The sequence below is a fragment of the Pyrus communis genome, chromosome 17 (genome assembly GCF_041283825.1).
Source record: "Pyrus communis isolate YQ-2024b chromosome 17, ASM4128382v1, whole genome shotgun sequence".
Classification (NCBI taxonomy): Eukaryota; Viridiplantae; Streptophyta; class Magnoliopsida; order Rosales; family Rosaceae; genus Pyrus; species Pyrus communis.
Genome location: NC_142581.1, coordinates 1499993 through 1514644, shown reverse-complemented (window position 1 = coordinate 1514644; position 14652 = coordinate 1499993). Strand labels below are relative to the sequence as shown.

Sequence of the window (14652 nt, the reverse complement as noted above, 5' to 3'; positions counted from 1 at the left end):
AAAAATATAATTTGCTCAAGTGGGCACTACCCTTCCAAAAACATCGAAAACAAGGGATTCATTTCCTCCAAGGATCTTGTGTTTTTTTTTTTTTTTTTTGTGATGCTAGAGAGATTGAATATTTAGATTATGTTTTCTAGATCATATTATGTGGCGGTTGATAATTGGATTATTTTTTAAATCATTAAAACAGGAGTCAAACCATCAACCACCACATCTGTTAATCAACAAAAAAAAAATTGTCTAAAAATTTAGGATCTGTTTGGTACTCTACTTGAATCTAACTTTTTAAACTCAAAAACAATTTTCACATTTTAGACCTTAGAAACTTGCTTGGTAGAACTATTTAAAAAAACTGAATTCAAGACTAACTCAAAAATATAGTCTATTTTCTAAAAAAACAAAAAGTGAGATTTTAGAGTTTTTAAACTTAAACTCACTCATTTCTTTTCTCTCCCTCCTCCCCTCTCACTCCAAATCTATCTCTCTCTTTTCTTCTTTCTATCTCCCCCTTCTCTTTTTTGGTACATTTTTCGTCTCTCCTCCAATCCGCTCTCTTCATTCTCTCAATTCTTTCTCGCTCGTCTTCCTCTCTATCTCCTCCGATCCTCTCTCTTCTTTCTCTTTCCTCCAATCATGTCTTACTTTCTTTTCTCCACTCTCCTTTTTCTCTTTTGACCTCCTCTTTTTGGGTCTGTTTGTCCAGTTTAAGTTGTAAGATTTAAAATTTTTAAATCTCATACCAAACAAGTTTTTGAGTTTTAAAGAAATGTTTTGAGAAATGATAAAAACTTTCAAATATGATACCAAACAAGCACTTAGTCTCTCTAGCACTTTCTGTATTTTATGGTCAAACACTTGCATATTTTTACATTTACTTTTACCCCACACCAAAACACAAAGTTTTGATCTAGTCCAAAAAGTTATGTCTTGGTCCTCACCTTGAACACAGTGTTGAGCAAAAATTGTACACAATATGTAAACAAATAATTTACTCGACACAATTTCACCCTCGTTCATTTTTTCGAAGAGGGTTTTATTAATTTGAGTTCGACCCATTCTAGGCTACGCGCCTATTAATTACAACCCTTCATTTGGGAAAGGAATACCCTTTGATTCTAATATGAATAAATCGTAACTTGGGATTTGGGTGTTTATTTGATTTTGTGATTGCATCTAGGTAGAGCCCTAGATTACCTATGTACCTTTGTTGAGGGATCAAGTCACTCGTAGTTCCTTGGTATTTGGTACTTGTTTGGATTTGATGCCTTGTGCAGTTTTAGCTCATGCGGGCGAGGACTTTAAGTCATTGGAGCGGTATGCAGCTTCGTGCCATTTAAGTCTTGTTACGGTTTCGTGCCCTTTGATACTTGATATAGCTTCATGCCATTTGAGATTTTGTTGCGGCTTCATGCCTTTTGATATGGCTTTGTGCCATTTGTAGCGGCTTCGTGCTATTTGAAATTTGATGCGGCTTCATGCCATTGATTTTTGATATGGCTTCATGCCTTGTGAATCTTGACGTGGATTCATGTCGTTAAATAAAATTTGATGGTCATTTTTTTTATTTATAAATAATCAATCAAACTTGAAAAAGTGAGTTTGGCTCAATGTATTGAGCCTCTCTTTGTAGAGCCGTTTTCTATGATGGGATTTAATTTTCCATACTTTTTGTCTACACCTTCCTCTGGCACGCTTGTAATTGGGCACAGGTGAGTGATCATGCCTGTTGATTTAGTGATGGGCATTTTAAAGAGTTTTTTTCATGTGGTGAGACTCATCCCACACGGTTTGGGAAAGGTTGATCAACATTCCTTCCTCTGATGCATTTTCTTTGAGGGTCCCACACAAGTGACATTCCCAATTAATTTGAGAACTTTGTTTACAGCAAACTTCTTATTTCTTCCCTTTTCTTTATATATATATATTTATTTTTTTTTTCTTTTGAACTTTCAAAGCAGTTCCAGCGTGTTCCATTGTCCCTATGGCAATCCACTATACTATCCATCTAATGAATAGTAACTGCCCTTAATGAACAGTAATTATTTTTTGCATCTCCACCCCTGCACTCAATAGCCTTGACAATTGGTAATAAAATATTAATATTTTTATTTATTTATAAAATAATACAAAATAATTTTATTTGTAATTTCGGATAAGATTTTTAATCGTTCTCGTTGTACCACATGTCATTATCCCAAAAGACAATAGCAATAAAATATTAATATTTTTTTATTTATAAAATAATTCAAAATAATTTTATTCGTAATTTCGAATAAGATTTTTAATCATTCCCGATGCGCCACATGTCATTATCTGAAAAGACAATTATTGGTGATGGATTTCCGATAAAATTTTTAACCAATCACATCGCACCACGTGTCACAATCTGTTTACAATCTTTGAGGATAGATTTCCACTAGATTTTTAACGAATGACAGTATGCCACGTGATATTATCTACAATCTAATCCTTTCTAAATCCTCCATATAATCCACCATCCGTCCGTATAAATCTCACACCAATTTTTTCAAGATCTCTATCATTATTCATAGTTTCTGCTTCCTTATTCACCTAAATTTCTATCATTATTCATAGTTTTTGTTTCCTTCTTACAATGTCTTTGAGAGAAAGATAGGTATGAAGTTGGATTGAAACTTGACAATATATGAAATTAGATTTATAGAAAAGTAAATTTATAAAAGTATGAAATTGAATTCAAACTTGACAATATATGTTGAATTTATAGAAAAGTAAGTATATAAAACTATGAAATTGGATTCAAACTTGACATATATGAAATTGGATTGAAACTTTAAGAAGATATGAAATTGTGGTATAAGGTAGAAGATAATGAGAATGTATTTATATAAAAGTAAAATCAATTTTTTTTTTCGGATTTTTAATTTTTTTTACATTTTTTTTTAAATTTTTATTCACCTAATTAATCTATACAGTTGGATTTAAACCAATTTGAATTCCAACACTCCAGATTGTGCCACATGACACAACGGTAACATTTCTGATTTTTTTAACTGTTTTTTTTTAAGTCTAATAACGTGGACCCTTGATCTCAGATCTAACGGCTAGTATTAAATGAAGTTTTTTTATTTTTTTTTTCCCGTTGGTAATCCAACAGCCCTAAATTTATATCCATTGTAATCCAACGGTCATGGGGAAGCCACGTGGCTCCCCAATGGTAAGATTTTTGAGTGCGTTGCGGGCCCCAATTTCTGATTTTATGTCGGATTACATGCACCCACGCGCGCTTGAAAGAAAAAATAAAAAAAGCGCAGCTGACGTCTCCCTGACGTCAGATGGCCATCAGGCACTCGGGCCAGCACGAATCCACGGCCCGCTTGCTCGGGCCTACTCCAGCTCCATCACCAGCTCCCGCTGGACTTCCTCCTCTTCTTCTCCACGTGAGCAATCTCCATGTGAGAGGTGCAGATTTTATTCACCCCTCCTCCCCTTGCGAGATGGCTTCAAAAATCCTCTTTTTTCTTGGTTGTAATACACGGTGTTCTTCCACCAGAAGCAAAAGGCAGCTCCGCAATATTTGGGCTCCCGTTGATTTCGCAATGTATTTGAAATTCCTTTTGGATTTTTTTTAGCCGTTGAATTCCAAATGTAGATGGGTAAGATTGGTGGAGTTCAAACTCTTTTGAATTGTTCCAATTTATCTTCTTTTCCCTTTAAACCGTAGAGGCTTTTTTTATACAGGTCACAAGCTGTCTTTTCTTTCTGCTGCACCACCTTGCTTGTGCTCCTTCTGTGGACCAAAAATTCGAAGTGAAAAGGAGGAGAAAATAACCGGCAGGTCACCCCATTTTCATTTTCTATGATCCAGGTTTGATTCGGAGTGGGTTGAAACTCTGAACTGCAACTAATTGGTTTAATTATTTCGTGCAGGCGTCACTGGCAACAGTATCCCTTCGATTTGGTTGTTGCTGTGTCCTTTAGGTAATGAGCTTGATTGGGTTGAAAAAACCCTTCTTTTTGTGTAATGGTAGATGATAAGCCTAATTTGATGTTGGTAGCTTCCGTAGTCTAAATTCATTTAGCTTTTTGTTTTTCACTAGTAGCTTTTCGGTATCAGTTTGACTTGGTTTTTGACATGGTTGCTGGACAAACTATTTTGCAGCATTGGGTTTGTTGAAAACAAGTGTTGATCCATGGCTCCAAAGGTGAGAATTGCACTCTGAAATTTGTAGTGACGCACTCATAGTATCTGCCGTATTTTGAATGGGTTTTGATGTATTAGTGTGTAATTATCACTCTCTGGCATTTCTGTTTCCACATAGAGAATTATTTGGCTGGTCTTGACAGTGGGCATTTGGACACCTTTCTTGTGTTCCCATTCATGTTTTGTCTTCGATGCTTGCCATCCTTTCTCATTAACGCTTGTACAAAGCGTTGCTTTTCCCAAAATCTTTTGTGGTTTTGATTTCTCATTAACACATGCACCTATTCTCTCATTGGACCGCAAAGAATGACCTTGCATATAAGACTTGGCTTCCTGTGTCTGCTACCTTAGCTTTACTTTTTGACAGATGTGAATTAGAATGATCCTTTGTCTCTTAACTTTATCCAACATGATAACCACGTGAATGACATTCATGTTATCTAGAAAACTTTTCTTCCTTCTCCTTCTCTGGAGTGATCTTTAAAGTCTAGGACATCATTAATGTACCACCTTCTTGGAGCATATTGTTTTACTTTTGCCAACAAGCTTCTGCACCGTTGGTGATTGAATGAAGAACATGTTGCTGTCAATATTTGGGGTTGAACGAAACTTGGTCTTTCTTTATCCAAATCCATTGCTTTCTGTGACATTGATTGCTCCTTTCTTTCTTGGCATGGACGTCGAACACGGATCTCTTTAGATTTGATCGGAACTTCATGGGGTGGTTTACGCCACCTCGAAGAAATTCATGGGATTTTGGAGATTATTTCTGCTGCTGTCAGTGGGGAGTCTAGATCCTTTTCTTCAATTTTCTTTTAAACGTTGCAATTTTCTTGTATAAATTGAAGATTACAGACTCTAGGTAGTTGATTACACCCTTTTTTTTTTTTTTTTTTCATTTTTTGTCTGCAACACAACATCGACCAAGAGAAATAAATAATTTAATAGAACTTGTTTCATACCTGGTGATGAATGTTCTTCTTTGGATCTTGATTCAAAAGCACGAATGGTTGAACTCCTAGTTCACTTTTCCGGCAGCACTTCGTTGCTTTTGGTATTTTCTCTCAAAGTTTCTGTTATTTTCTGCAGAGTATCCCCTCTCTTTTTCTGTGTTTCTCTCTTGCTGCAGCTAATTACTATTTATAGGCATCCTAGGAAGGCTCTAGAGTTTGTTACGTGGGGGGAGATGGAGGCCATGACCTCCTGCCACTTTCTCTTCACCTCTCCCACCAACTGTGCAGTTTTTCCACGCCTTGCAGAAAAATAGGAGACCCTGTTGCATGTTACTTCCCCCTTTTTAGGAAAAAAATACATATTTTCTTTTCTTTTTCTTTTTATTTTATTTATGGATGTTGATTTGTATGTAAAGCCCATCCTCATTTGTTGGGCTGGATTACATTTTTGCTTTGCCTCGTAGTTTGACCCAACTTGTATGGACTCTATTTTTTTATGTTGTATATTTTTGTTGTTCAACACACAGCGCGCGGAGTTCTATTTCCAGGAACGTCGTTACTGGAGGAGAATCAGGTACGAAACCCATTTGCTCTGTTCAATTTTCTTTCATACCAGTCGATTGGATTCTTCAATTTTTACTTCGTTTGATTTGTTTATCATCTTCAGCTCTGCACTTGTTGCTTTCTGTCAAATTTGGGGTTCTGGGTTTCTCTGTTTCTGTCCACTTGGGGCTTTTAGGTTTCTGAAAAAGTTCAAAATGTTCATCTGCTTACTGGTTGTGTAAGAACAAGTTTAAAATTTTGAAATTCTTGTGGGAATGGAACCGTAGAAAATTGGTTACCAAATTGTATTACTAATTGCATTCACAAGTGGCTAATTAACTGGCTTTTCTTAAACAAGAAATCATTTGAAAGGGCAACAATTTGGCAATTACAAAGCTGAGCAGTCTGCTAATTGATTGTGTTATACTTGTACCAGTGTGACAGAGCGCCTAGCGTTCTAGGATTTATACACCCGACCTTACTTAGACCTGGTTTGGTACTGAGGTGATTCTGAAAAAAGCTGCTATCAAAAAAAGCTGGGAGCTGTTTTTGTGTTTGGTAAACACTCAGCTTCAGCTTTTTTTTCACAGTTTTGGATGAAAAAAAGCCAAAAACAAGAAGCTGCAAAACCTAGCTTTGAAAAACCGGCTTTTTTTCACATCTGTTTTACATAAAAATTTACCAAACACTCTAATACTGCTTTTTTTTTTTCAAAAGCACTTTTACAAAAAAGTTTACCAAACACTCTGCTGCTTTATTTCACAGCTGCTTATTCTCACAGCACAGCAGGAGCAGCTTTTTTTCAAAGCACAGCTATACCAAACCAGCCTTTAGTGAGATAAAGCTTGGTTACTGTTGTTTATACATACATGAACATTTTACTTGCTGACAAAATTTCTACATGGACGCATGATTAAGTGTGATAGGTTCCCTTCAAGTTTCCAGTTATATTATACCTTTTATTTGTTAGCAGAACACCAGAAAATGATTCCTTGTATGTTTTTCCACAAAAATGCTTCTCTAATAGGAAGCCGGAATTGTTCTCTCTTTACTTTTCTTAATTAATTCTAGCTATGAAAAAGCCAAGAAAAACTAAGAAGGCTGCAAGATCATCTAAGAAAAGTAATGCTAATGAGAAAAATATTCCGGTACATCCCCCTGCATCTGCGCGGAAGCGAAAGGCTGCCTCCTCTAATGAATCAGAGGTGGTTAATGATTCCGTAGAGGATAAACCATCTTTTGATGGTGTTGTAGGCAACATCCAAGCTACGGACGACACAAATGTTGGGGCCATCGTCTTAGTTAAAGACGATCCAAATGCTGGGGCCAACGTCTCAGCTACCGACGATATAGATGTTGGGGTCGATGCTAAAGAGTTTTAAGAGTCACGTTGCTGCGGCAGTTTGGAACAATGAGGTATTTTGAGTTTGGGTACATGAAAACATTTTTAGAAACTTACCTGCTCCAGGTTTTCAATCTAAAAATCGTATTTGAATTTTGTCAAAAGGAACGTGGTCCGCTAAGGTGATGTCCAAGTGGAATACAGTGAAAGAATGGTAATGGCAGGACAAGCAAAATAATCACACTTTTAGGAAGTACATTACAGAGTCATGTTTGTTACCGCTGCTGGAGTTGTATCAGAACCCTCATTCGTTATACCTGACTGCCATGGTGATCCGATCCAAGACTTCCATTCCTTTTCCAACTTCAATCACATATTCATAAATATATGATCCAAGACTTCCATTCCTTTCCAACTTCAATCACATATTCATAAATATATGATCCAAAACTTCCATTCCTTTTCCAACTTCAATTACCAATGGGTTTAATGGTGGAACTTCAACTTTCTTCAAGTTTTCCAATTAAATTATTTATATCTTCTGGAGAACAAATAAAAAAAATTGAACAATGGGGTTTTTATTATAGGAACTAGACACTTAGTATTGTGTACAATGCATACAAGCTTTCTTAGAAGTGAAAACATTACATTACTACAATAACACAATTAGTATATCGCATACCCCATCAAGAATTTATATCCAGTGTTTGATTTTCCTATCGAATGCTCGTTCACAATAAGTAGACTTGAAAATTCCAAGGAGAAGGTGAGAGTGCAACCAAATAAAATAAATGACGGGAACACCAGAAAGGACAATGATTGGAGTAATAATCCATGATTTGTCCTGAAGCATGATGAATAGGGCAGAAGAAAAGGCAACCATCATGGTCACAATGGAGATGAAGAGTGTGGAAATGCCTGTTAGCATCTTTGTGGGTAAGTATTTGAGGAAATCATCTTCAGTATAACGTGATATATGGATGCCCAAAAACATCAATGCTGAAGTTGCTGAAGAAAAGAGCGAAATAGCAATCGAAACTATAAAAACCATAAATAGCTTTTTGTTTAAGAATATGGGAAACCCTGTTTCTTGGTTGTTTCCACCAGGAACTGTGAATGCTGCAGCAAACATGATTGTAATAATGAGGGCATTGACAACTGTATAAGAAGTTGCTGTATCTTTCATCCACTTTTCGCCATCCTTGAGTAATTCCTTGTGTTCCTCGGTAAACAATTCATGGGGTGTCAAACCATCCTTGTTTAAAGATGAGGCTCCCGAGAGTGGAACCACGATACTCTCTACCTCCTGCATTTCATTGAACAAAAATTTATACATCGTAGTGATATAAGGTGATCGTGTTCTTTTAGTAATTAGGAAGGAAAAAAAAAATGCTTCATTTAATACATGGATATAATGAGGTAGAATTAATATTATTCTTAGACGGCAACTGCATGGAACAAAGCGAGAAAGAACTTAAATTTCAGGGTATTAAATGACACAATGTGAACTTCGTGAGGTTAAGTATGCGGATTGAATTTCATGGGTCATAAATGTAATTAAGTGTACAAGAACAATAAAAAATAATATTCTAACCTTGTACCATTGCCTTTCTCTCTGCATTTGCAAGGCTGCACCTGCAATACCATCAAGCTTTTTCTGTGCCAATGGAGATAACATCCCGGCATAATGTAGTATGCTGTTGTCGGAATTATCTCTCAAAGTCGTAATGAGATTCCTTTTACAAACCCCGTATATAAGGCTATAAACATTTTCTTGACGGCATTCAACAGCATAATGAAATATGTTCTTTCCGTCCTCTAAGCCTCTGAACAATAATTCTGGTCTGGCTTTACATAGAGATCTAACGAGCTCAACAGTCCCATTTTGGACAGCACTGTATACTGCTTCGTACACAAGGCCATCCCTCATTTCTTGATGATTGAATCGTGTTGTCCGCTCACACATGAAGTTCAAAATTTGACCTGACCGATAATGGGTCAATTTCAGTTCACGAATGCGACTGATTCCTAAGTTGACATTCAAAACAATGTTACAACTCACAACCACATTTTTATCAATAAATAAATAAATCGATAGTTTCAACAAATGAAAAATAGGAGCTAATTGAATTTAATAAATCAACTGACATAATTCAATAAATGTGTGTGAGAAGATAATTATGTGTATCATTTTTCATAAAAAAATAATAATAATAAATTAATGTCCACGTACCAAAAAACTCTGAAAGCCTCGATGGAAGTCCTTGTAACAAACCCAAGACTGCGACACATATTTAAAATCAAACTTTGCTTCCAAAATTTCTTTATTTGGTGATTAGATGATATATGGCAATGGCATAAGCAAATTAGAAAAATTAAATGCAAATCTTATTTATATGATGATTAGATGATATATGGCATAAGACTAGCATCTTTGCACGCACACGTGCCTGCCAGAAATATTTTTTTAATCACAAGCTCTACACTCCCTAAAAGATGTATTGCATTTGTTGCTTTTCATTATAATTTTTAAGAGATATATACAATGTATTATATACAAACGAAAGACTTTTTATTTATCATGCACGTCTCAAAAATTTATCATATTTTTTATGTTCACTTTACATAAAATAAAGATTTATATGTTATTCAAGCAACCATCAAAACAACAGTCAGTTTTCACTGCTAATAAATTAAAAAAAGGATAGTACATAATTGAGTGCTTGTTCAGGAGGGCTAGTGCAATAGTGAAAATCAAGCCCCCTTTCCATCTTAGAAGCCTATTTAACCATTGACCTAAAAAAAAAAAAAAAAGAGAGCCTGTTCAGGGTGGGTGGTGCATAACTCGTCCAATGAGAACAAAAAAGAGAAACTGCTAGCCTCTCTTCACGGGTGAAAGGCTTTTTCATCATAACATATTTTAAATGCATTTATGCACGTGGAATGTTTCACTTGTTTTTTGTTTCATTATTTTCTTCCATTATGAGACAAATTATAACACACAAAAAGTTTGTGATAGTCACTTAGTACGTACTATGGTCTAATGATATTCATCTTTGTTTGTAAATGAGAGGTTTTAGGTTCGATTTTAAACCACATAATTATGGCTGGTCCAGTGTGAGGTTTAGCCCACTTCCTCACCCACTTAATTAATGTAGATAATGTTATTTGTTCAAAAAAAGTATTTGATCATCTCATCACATTAATTACTAAAATTCAAAAGTTACATTTATTTGTATATGGACTATGTACTTATATTTCTTTAATCAATCGATGCATATTTGTTTAACAACAAGAATTCATCAAATATTCTATTTAAAAAACCTCATTAAAAAAATTAAGCTGTTATTAGATTTAGTTTAGTTTTCTTAATTTTCAATTTTAATTAATTTTTTTTATTTATGCATCTATTTACATATGAAAATCTAATCATTTTCTATGAAAAATAGTTAAAAGAAAATTATATGTCAATCATAATACCTATGTATCACCTAATTAATTACTCAAAACAAGGAGATGGATAATTGAAAAAAGTCAACAACAAAAAAAAAAAAATAAATAAATAAAGAAAAAAAAAAGAAAGAGCAAAACATATGAAAAGGACTTCAACATATCATAGTTAAGAGTTTTTAGATGTAGCATACCTGTGCTATTCCTTTGATTGCCTTGTTCATTTTCTTGATTTTGAATACCTATCCAAAAATCACCGAGAGACCAAGCATACCTTATGTGTACACCTATCAAGAAATACGGCTTCCTCATTCCACATACTCGTTGCAGATAGTGTCTATAACATAAGACCAATTATGGTAGTACCCATTGTATAAGAAAATATCAAGGAGATCATCCATCTTATTTGATGGAATGAGCATGCTCTATGTATATACCTACCAGGAAATACGACTTCCTCGTTCAAAATACTCCCTTGAATAAGGAGACCATCTTATTTGAACCACCTTATGAAATTCGTGGAAGGTGACATTTGTACATGCCACACATAATGTTGACAATTTGATGTTAGTAAGAGAAAAAGGAAGATATTACTAACATTTATAGATCCACCGTTGCCAGAATTTGAGCGACATCCCACTAAAGAATGCAGAGGGCACACTAGAAATTGCAGATAAAGGGGAGTGTATTCCGTGGCCTCGAGTACATGCCAAGACTGGGCTGAACGTAAGTAACTCCCATGCAATATCTGTATGTATGTATGTATTAAGACCAATTATTATATATATAAGGCTTTCTCACTTTACTACCTTGAAATATTGTGGTTTTTAAAACTTCATACTTCAAGTTTTTTTCATCCCAGTGTCATACCTAAAGTAAGATTTGTAGGATACTTTCATACTTTTGTTAGGTTTTCCATTAGAACCTCTGTCAACGCATGACGTGGCGCCCACGTGGGGTCATATTGACATGTGGCACCCATTCATTGTCCACATGGGCGCCAAGTCACGTGTTAACTTAGGCATGACGAAAAGCCTAATAAAAGTATGAAAGTGTACCACAATCCTTTAGGTATGACATTGCGATGAAACAAAACTTGATGTATGAAAATTTGAAAACCACGATACTTTAGGGTAATAAAATGAGAATTACCCATATACATAGATATATAGGAAAGTGCTATTCATATATATATATATATATATATATATATATATATATATATATATATATATATATATATACGTACGTACGTACGTATGTATGTATGAAGCCCTTTAAGGAAAGGGAAACCCATTTTTTTTATAAAAATGGGAATTAGTTGTGGGGGTCCACACCATATCGAACTTTAATGATCCGAACCGTCTATTTTTCAAGTTACACCTCATAGATCATCCTTCCAAAATATTAGCCAAATCAAAAATATTTAAGACATCTAATTGGGTTCAAAGAAATTAACGAATAATTTGTTATATAAGAAACAATGAAATTTTATCTTGAAATAGACAAATAATTTCGGATTGAATTGAATTTTTGCAATGATGATTTATGAATCGAGACTTACAAAATAAAAGATTTGGATCCTTGAAATTCGATATAGAGTTGACCCCAAACCTAATCCTCATTTTTCGAAAAAAATGAAAATCCTTTTGCATAAGGGCCTGTATATACACACACATAGTGCAGAAAATTTGATTCGGTTAAGAGTAGTTAGATTACCAAATTGTTTGGCAAAAAGACAAAAGATAAGAAGTTGAGAGTTGTCAGGGCTTGTATCAGCATTTAGATCTTCCCTTGGAGTGTGAGAGTAGAGGAACCTAACTATATCCCATTGGTCATACATAGCAGCGATGAGAATCGGAATCATTTGGCCGCCCTCTTCGGCAATATCAAGTAGTTCCAAATTCTTCGTAACCATGCATTTTACCATCTTGAGGTTGTCTCTAGCAGCATAAGCAAGAGCCGTCCAACCATAATCATCTTTAATCTCCAACTGTTCCTCCGTCATCAACTGCACCAGCTCTTCCACTATTTTCTCGTGCCCGAATATTACTGCGTTGTGAAGAGCTGTCCCCAGTGAATCCATTTGTCTTGTTGCATTGGTGTGTCGGCCAAGAAACTCCTTCGTTGCCGGAAAATCACCCCTTCTTACAGCAGCGAAGAAATCTCGATACTCCAGCAGCCAGATCAAATCTGTAAGGGCAGGTATGTAAATAACATGGCATTTTATACAAGGCATATTTGTCAATTTGTTCTCTAAACTTGTACGGAGCTGCCAATTCTTCTTTTGAATTTTTAATTTGTCTATTACCCCTTGAACTTTATAATTAGCTAATTTTCTCCTTAAACTTTAATTTTAGCTGATTAACACCTTGAACTTTTATAAATAGCCATATTCCCACCTAGGATTAGATTTTAAAAAATTTCATCCAATTTTCCATCCATCTTGATCACGGAAACAACACATGGCAACTGTACAAGGGAAAAAAGGACGAAAAATTAGATGGATGAAAAATTGAATGAAAGTTTTTAAAATCTAACGCTAAGGGAAGAATTGGCTATTTATAAAAGTTCAGGAGCAATTGGCTAAAATTAAAGTTTAAGGGGAAAATTGGCTAATTTAAAAAGTTCAAGAAAGTAATCGGCTAAAATTAAAGTTTATAAGAGAAAATTAGTAATTGCATACAAGTTCAGAGAGCAAATCAATAAATACCTCTTTATACAATATATAACTACTTTCTTCTTCAATTCTCGTGGAGTAACTTAAAATAACTTACTTCTTAAGTACATAGCATGTTATGACTTTAATCTAGTTTCTATTTATACACAACAATCTCTTCACACCCAACTTTTATCACACATACCCAACACACCCAACAATCTCTAATCTTTGGATTTGATATCAAGGTTTTGAGATTAAAACCTTAAAGTGAAACAGGGATTATAGGGAAAAAAAATTAAATTTAAATTTTAAATAGGAAGATAAAACAAAATAATACACAAGATAGTGATAAACAGGTCGAGTCTCGTTCTCTTGATCAACTAATTATCAAGAGTTGAGGGTCACTACCCTTTGAATTTGATATCAAGGTTTGTGATAAAACCTTGAAAGCACATTCATTTATTATTCATCATGGTTCCACCCTTGATAATTGATCAATAATATGTGATCATGCATTCCTTACCCAGGAGGAAACCAAGAGAACCTTTCATATACATTAATACCTTGATTTTGATGAGAGATACCTCGGTCTTGTATGTTCAATCTGTCAATTTATCCAAAGGAGATTTTATTATCGGTATCATGATCATGTGTTTATATATGAAAACAAAGAAAGAAATAGTGAAGCAAGTATAAGAAATTAAAGACTCACAACTTGCTTTCTTCTCGGTTGAACAGTGCTTCCAAAGTATCCCAAGCAGCTTGGGCGGTAGTTTCGTCACGGATAGACGGAAAAGTACGCGGCCCGCAAGAAAGTCGGATTGCATGCAAAGCTTCGGCATTATTCTTCCTCCAAACTTTAAACTTAAAGTCCCCAACGCCTTCCTGTTCAGGGGGTTCACTTTCAACAACGTCCCAAAGATCTTTAGAGAGCAGATAGGTTTTGACGTGAACACTCCAATCCTTATAATCGTGCTTTCCGTCGAGGATTTGAGGAACAATTGCAGTAATAGACGTAGCTGCCATGCTTCTAAATCTGTCAATTTTTCCCAACCAGATTTTATTAGTTAGATCAGAATCATGTATGTATGTGTGAAAACAAAGAAAGAAATAGTGAACCCAGTATAAGGAATTAACTACTTACAATTGAAATGGGGAACCCTTCAGAAAATGCTTCAGCTTTAATTGGTGATATAGCATTGGTGCTGCTACGTATATATAGATATACTAAGGGGATTATATTCACACACCCTAAATTACTACTCTCACACCTTTTTAATTTTTTAATATTTTTCTATTAAGTGTTAGTGGTGTGTAAAAAATATTAAAATATTAAAAAATTAAAAGGATGTGAGAGAAGTAATTTGGGGTGTGTGAATATAATCTCTCATATACTAATAGTCAACGGTAAGATATCATATTATGCTGATAAACTGATAATTTGCTCCCTTTTAATACGAAGTTGTCCTTTATTTTAGGGAATTGTTATTAGCACTCAAAATCTCATTTTGCAATC

At 34.8% G+C, this 14652-nt stretch overlaps 2 protein-coding genes and 1 long non-coding RNA gene across 5 annotated transcripts; 2 read left to right on the top strand and 1 right to left on the bottom strand.

Annotated features, from left to right (window-relative positions):
* The first annotated feature begins 3509 nt into the window (after window positions 1-3509).
* LOC137749479 (uncharacterized) lies at window positions 3510-5406 on the top strand. Of its 2 annotated transcripts, XR_015958479.1 has the most exons (5): window positions 3510-3638; window positions 3724-3820; window positions 3913-3963; window positions 4145-4187; window positions 5276-5406. It is a non-coding gene; the product is annotated as an uncharacterized LOC137749479 (long non-coding RNA). The 2 variants fall into 2 exon arrangements; XR_011070216.2 differs by lacking the exon at window positions 5276-5406 and having other exon boundaries at window positions 4145-4270.
* Window positions 5407-5652: 246 nt separating this feature from the next.
* Window positions 5653-7325, top strand: LOC148689211 (uncharacterized). The gene is made up of 3 exons (XM_088689252.1): window positions 5653-5713; window positions 6754-7098; window positions 7190-7325. The coding sequence occupies exon 2, from the start codon at window positions 6756-6758 to the stop codon at window positions 7062-7064; it is 309 nt and encodes a 102-aa protein (XP_088545378.1). The 5' UTR covers window positions 5653-5713; window positions 6754-6755; the 3' UTR covers window positions 7065-7098; window positions 7190-7325.
* Window positions 7326-7586: 261 nt separating this feature from the next.
* On the bottom strand, window positions 7587-14246 carry LOC148689210 (uncharacterized). 2 transcript variants are annotated; one of them, XM_088689248.1, is made up of 8 exons: window positions 13849-14246; window positions 13700-13740; window positions 12194-12667; window positions 11073-11222; window positions 10669-10761; window positions 9258-9305; window positions 8619-9052; window positions 7587-8330 (listed from the first exon to the last, which is right to left on the bottom strand). In XM_088689248.1, exons 1-8 carry the CDS (start codon window positions 14160-14162, stop codon window positions 7719-7721), a joined length of 2166 nt encoding a protein of 721 aa, XP_088545374.1. In that variant the 5' UTR covers window positions 14163-14246; the 3' UTR covers window positions 7587-7718. The 2 variants fall into 2 exon arrangements, with proteins under 2 accessions (XP_088545374.1, XP_088545375.1); XM_088689249.1 differs by lacking the exons at window positions 13700-13740; window positions 13849-14246 and having other exon boundaries at window positions 12194-12839.
* Window positions 14247-14652: the final 406 nt, after the last annotated feature.

Excerpts from the sequence above, each read along its gene's own strand:
- LOC148689210 (XM_088689248.1), bottom strand. The coding sequence starts at position 14,162 with ATGGCAGCTACGTCTATTACTGCAATTGTTCCTCAAATCCTCGACGGA. Across the intron at positions 11,223-12,193 it reads TCTTTTTGCCAAACAATTTG|ATATTGCATGGGAGTTACTT; the intron begins GTAATCTAACTA and ends ACATACATACAG. Across the intron at positions 9,053-9,257 it reads GAGGCTTTCAGAGTTTTTTG|GAATCAGTCGCATTCGTGAA; the intron begins GTACGTGGACAT and ends ATGTCAACTTAG.
- LOC148689211 (XM_088689252.1), top strand. The coding sequence starts at position 6,756 with ATGAAAAAGCCAAGAAAAACTAAGAAGGCTGCAAGATCATCTAAGAAA.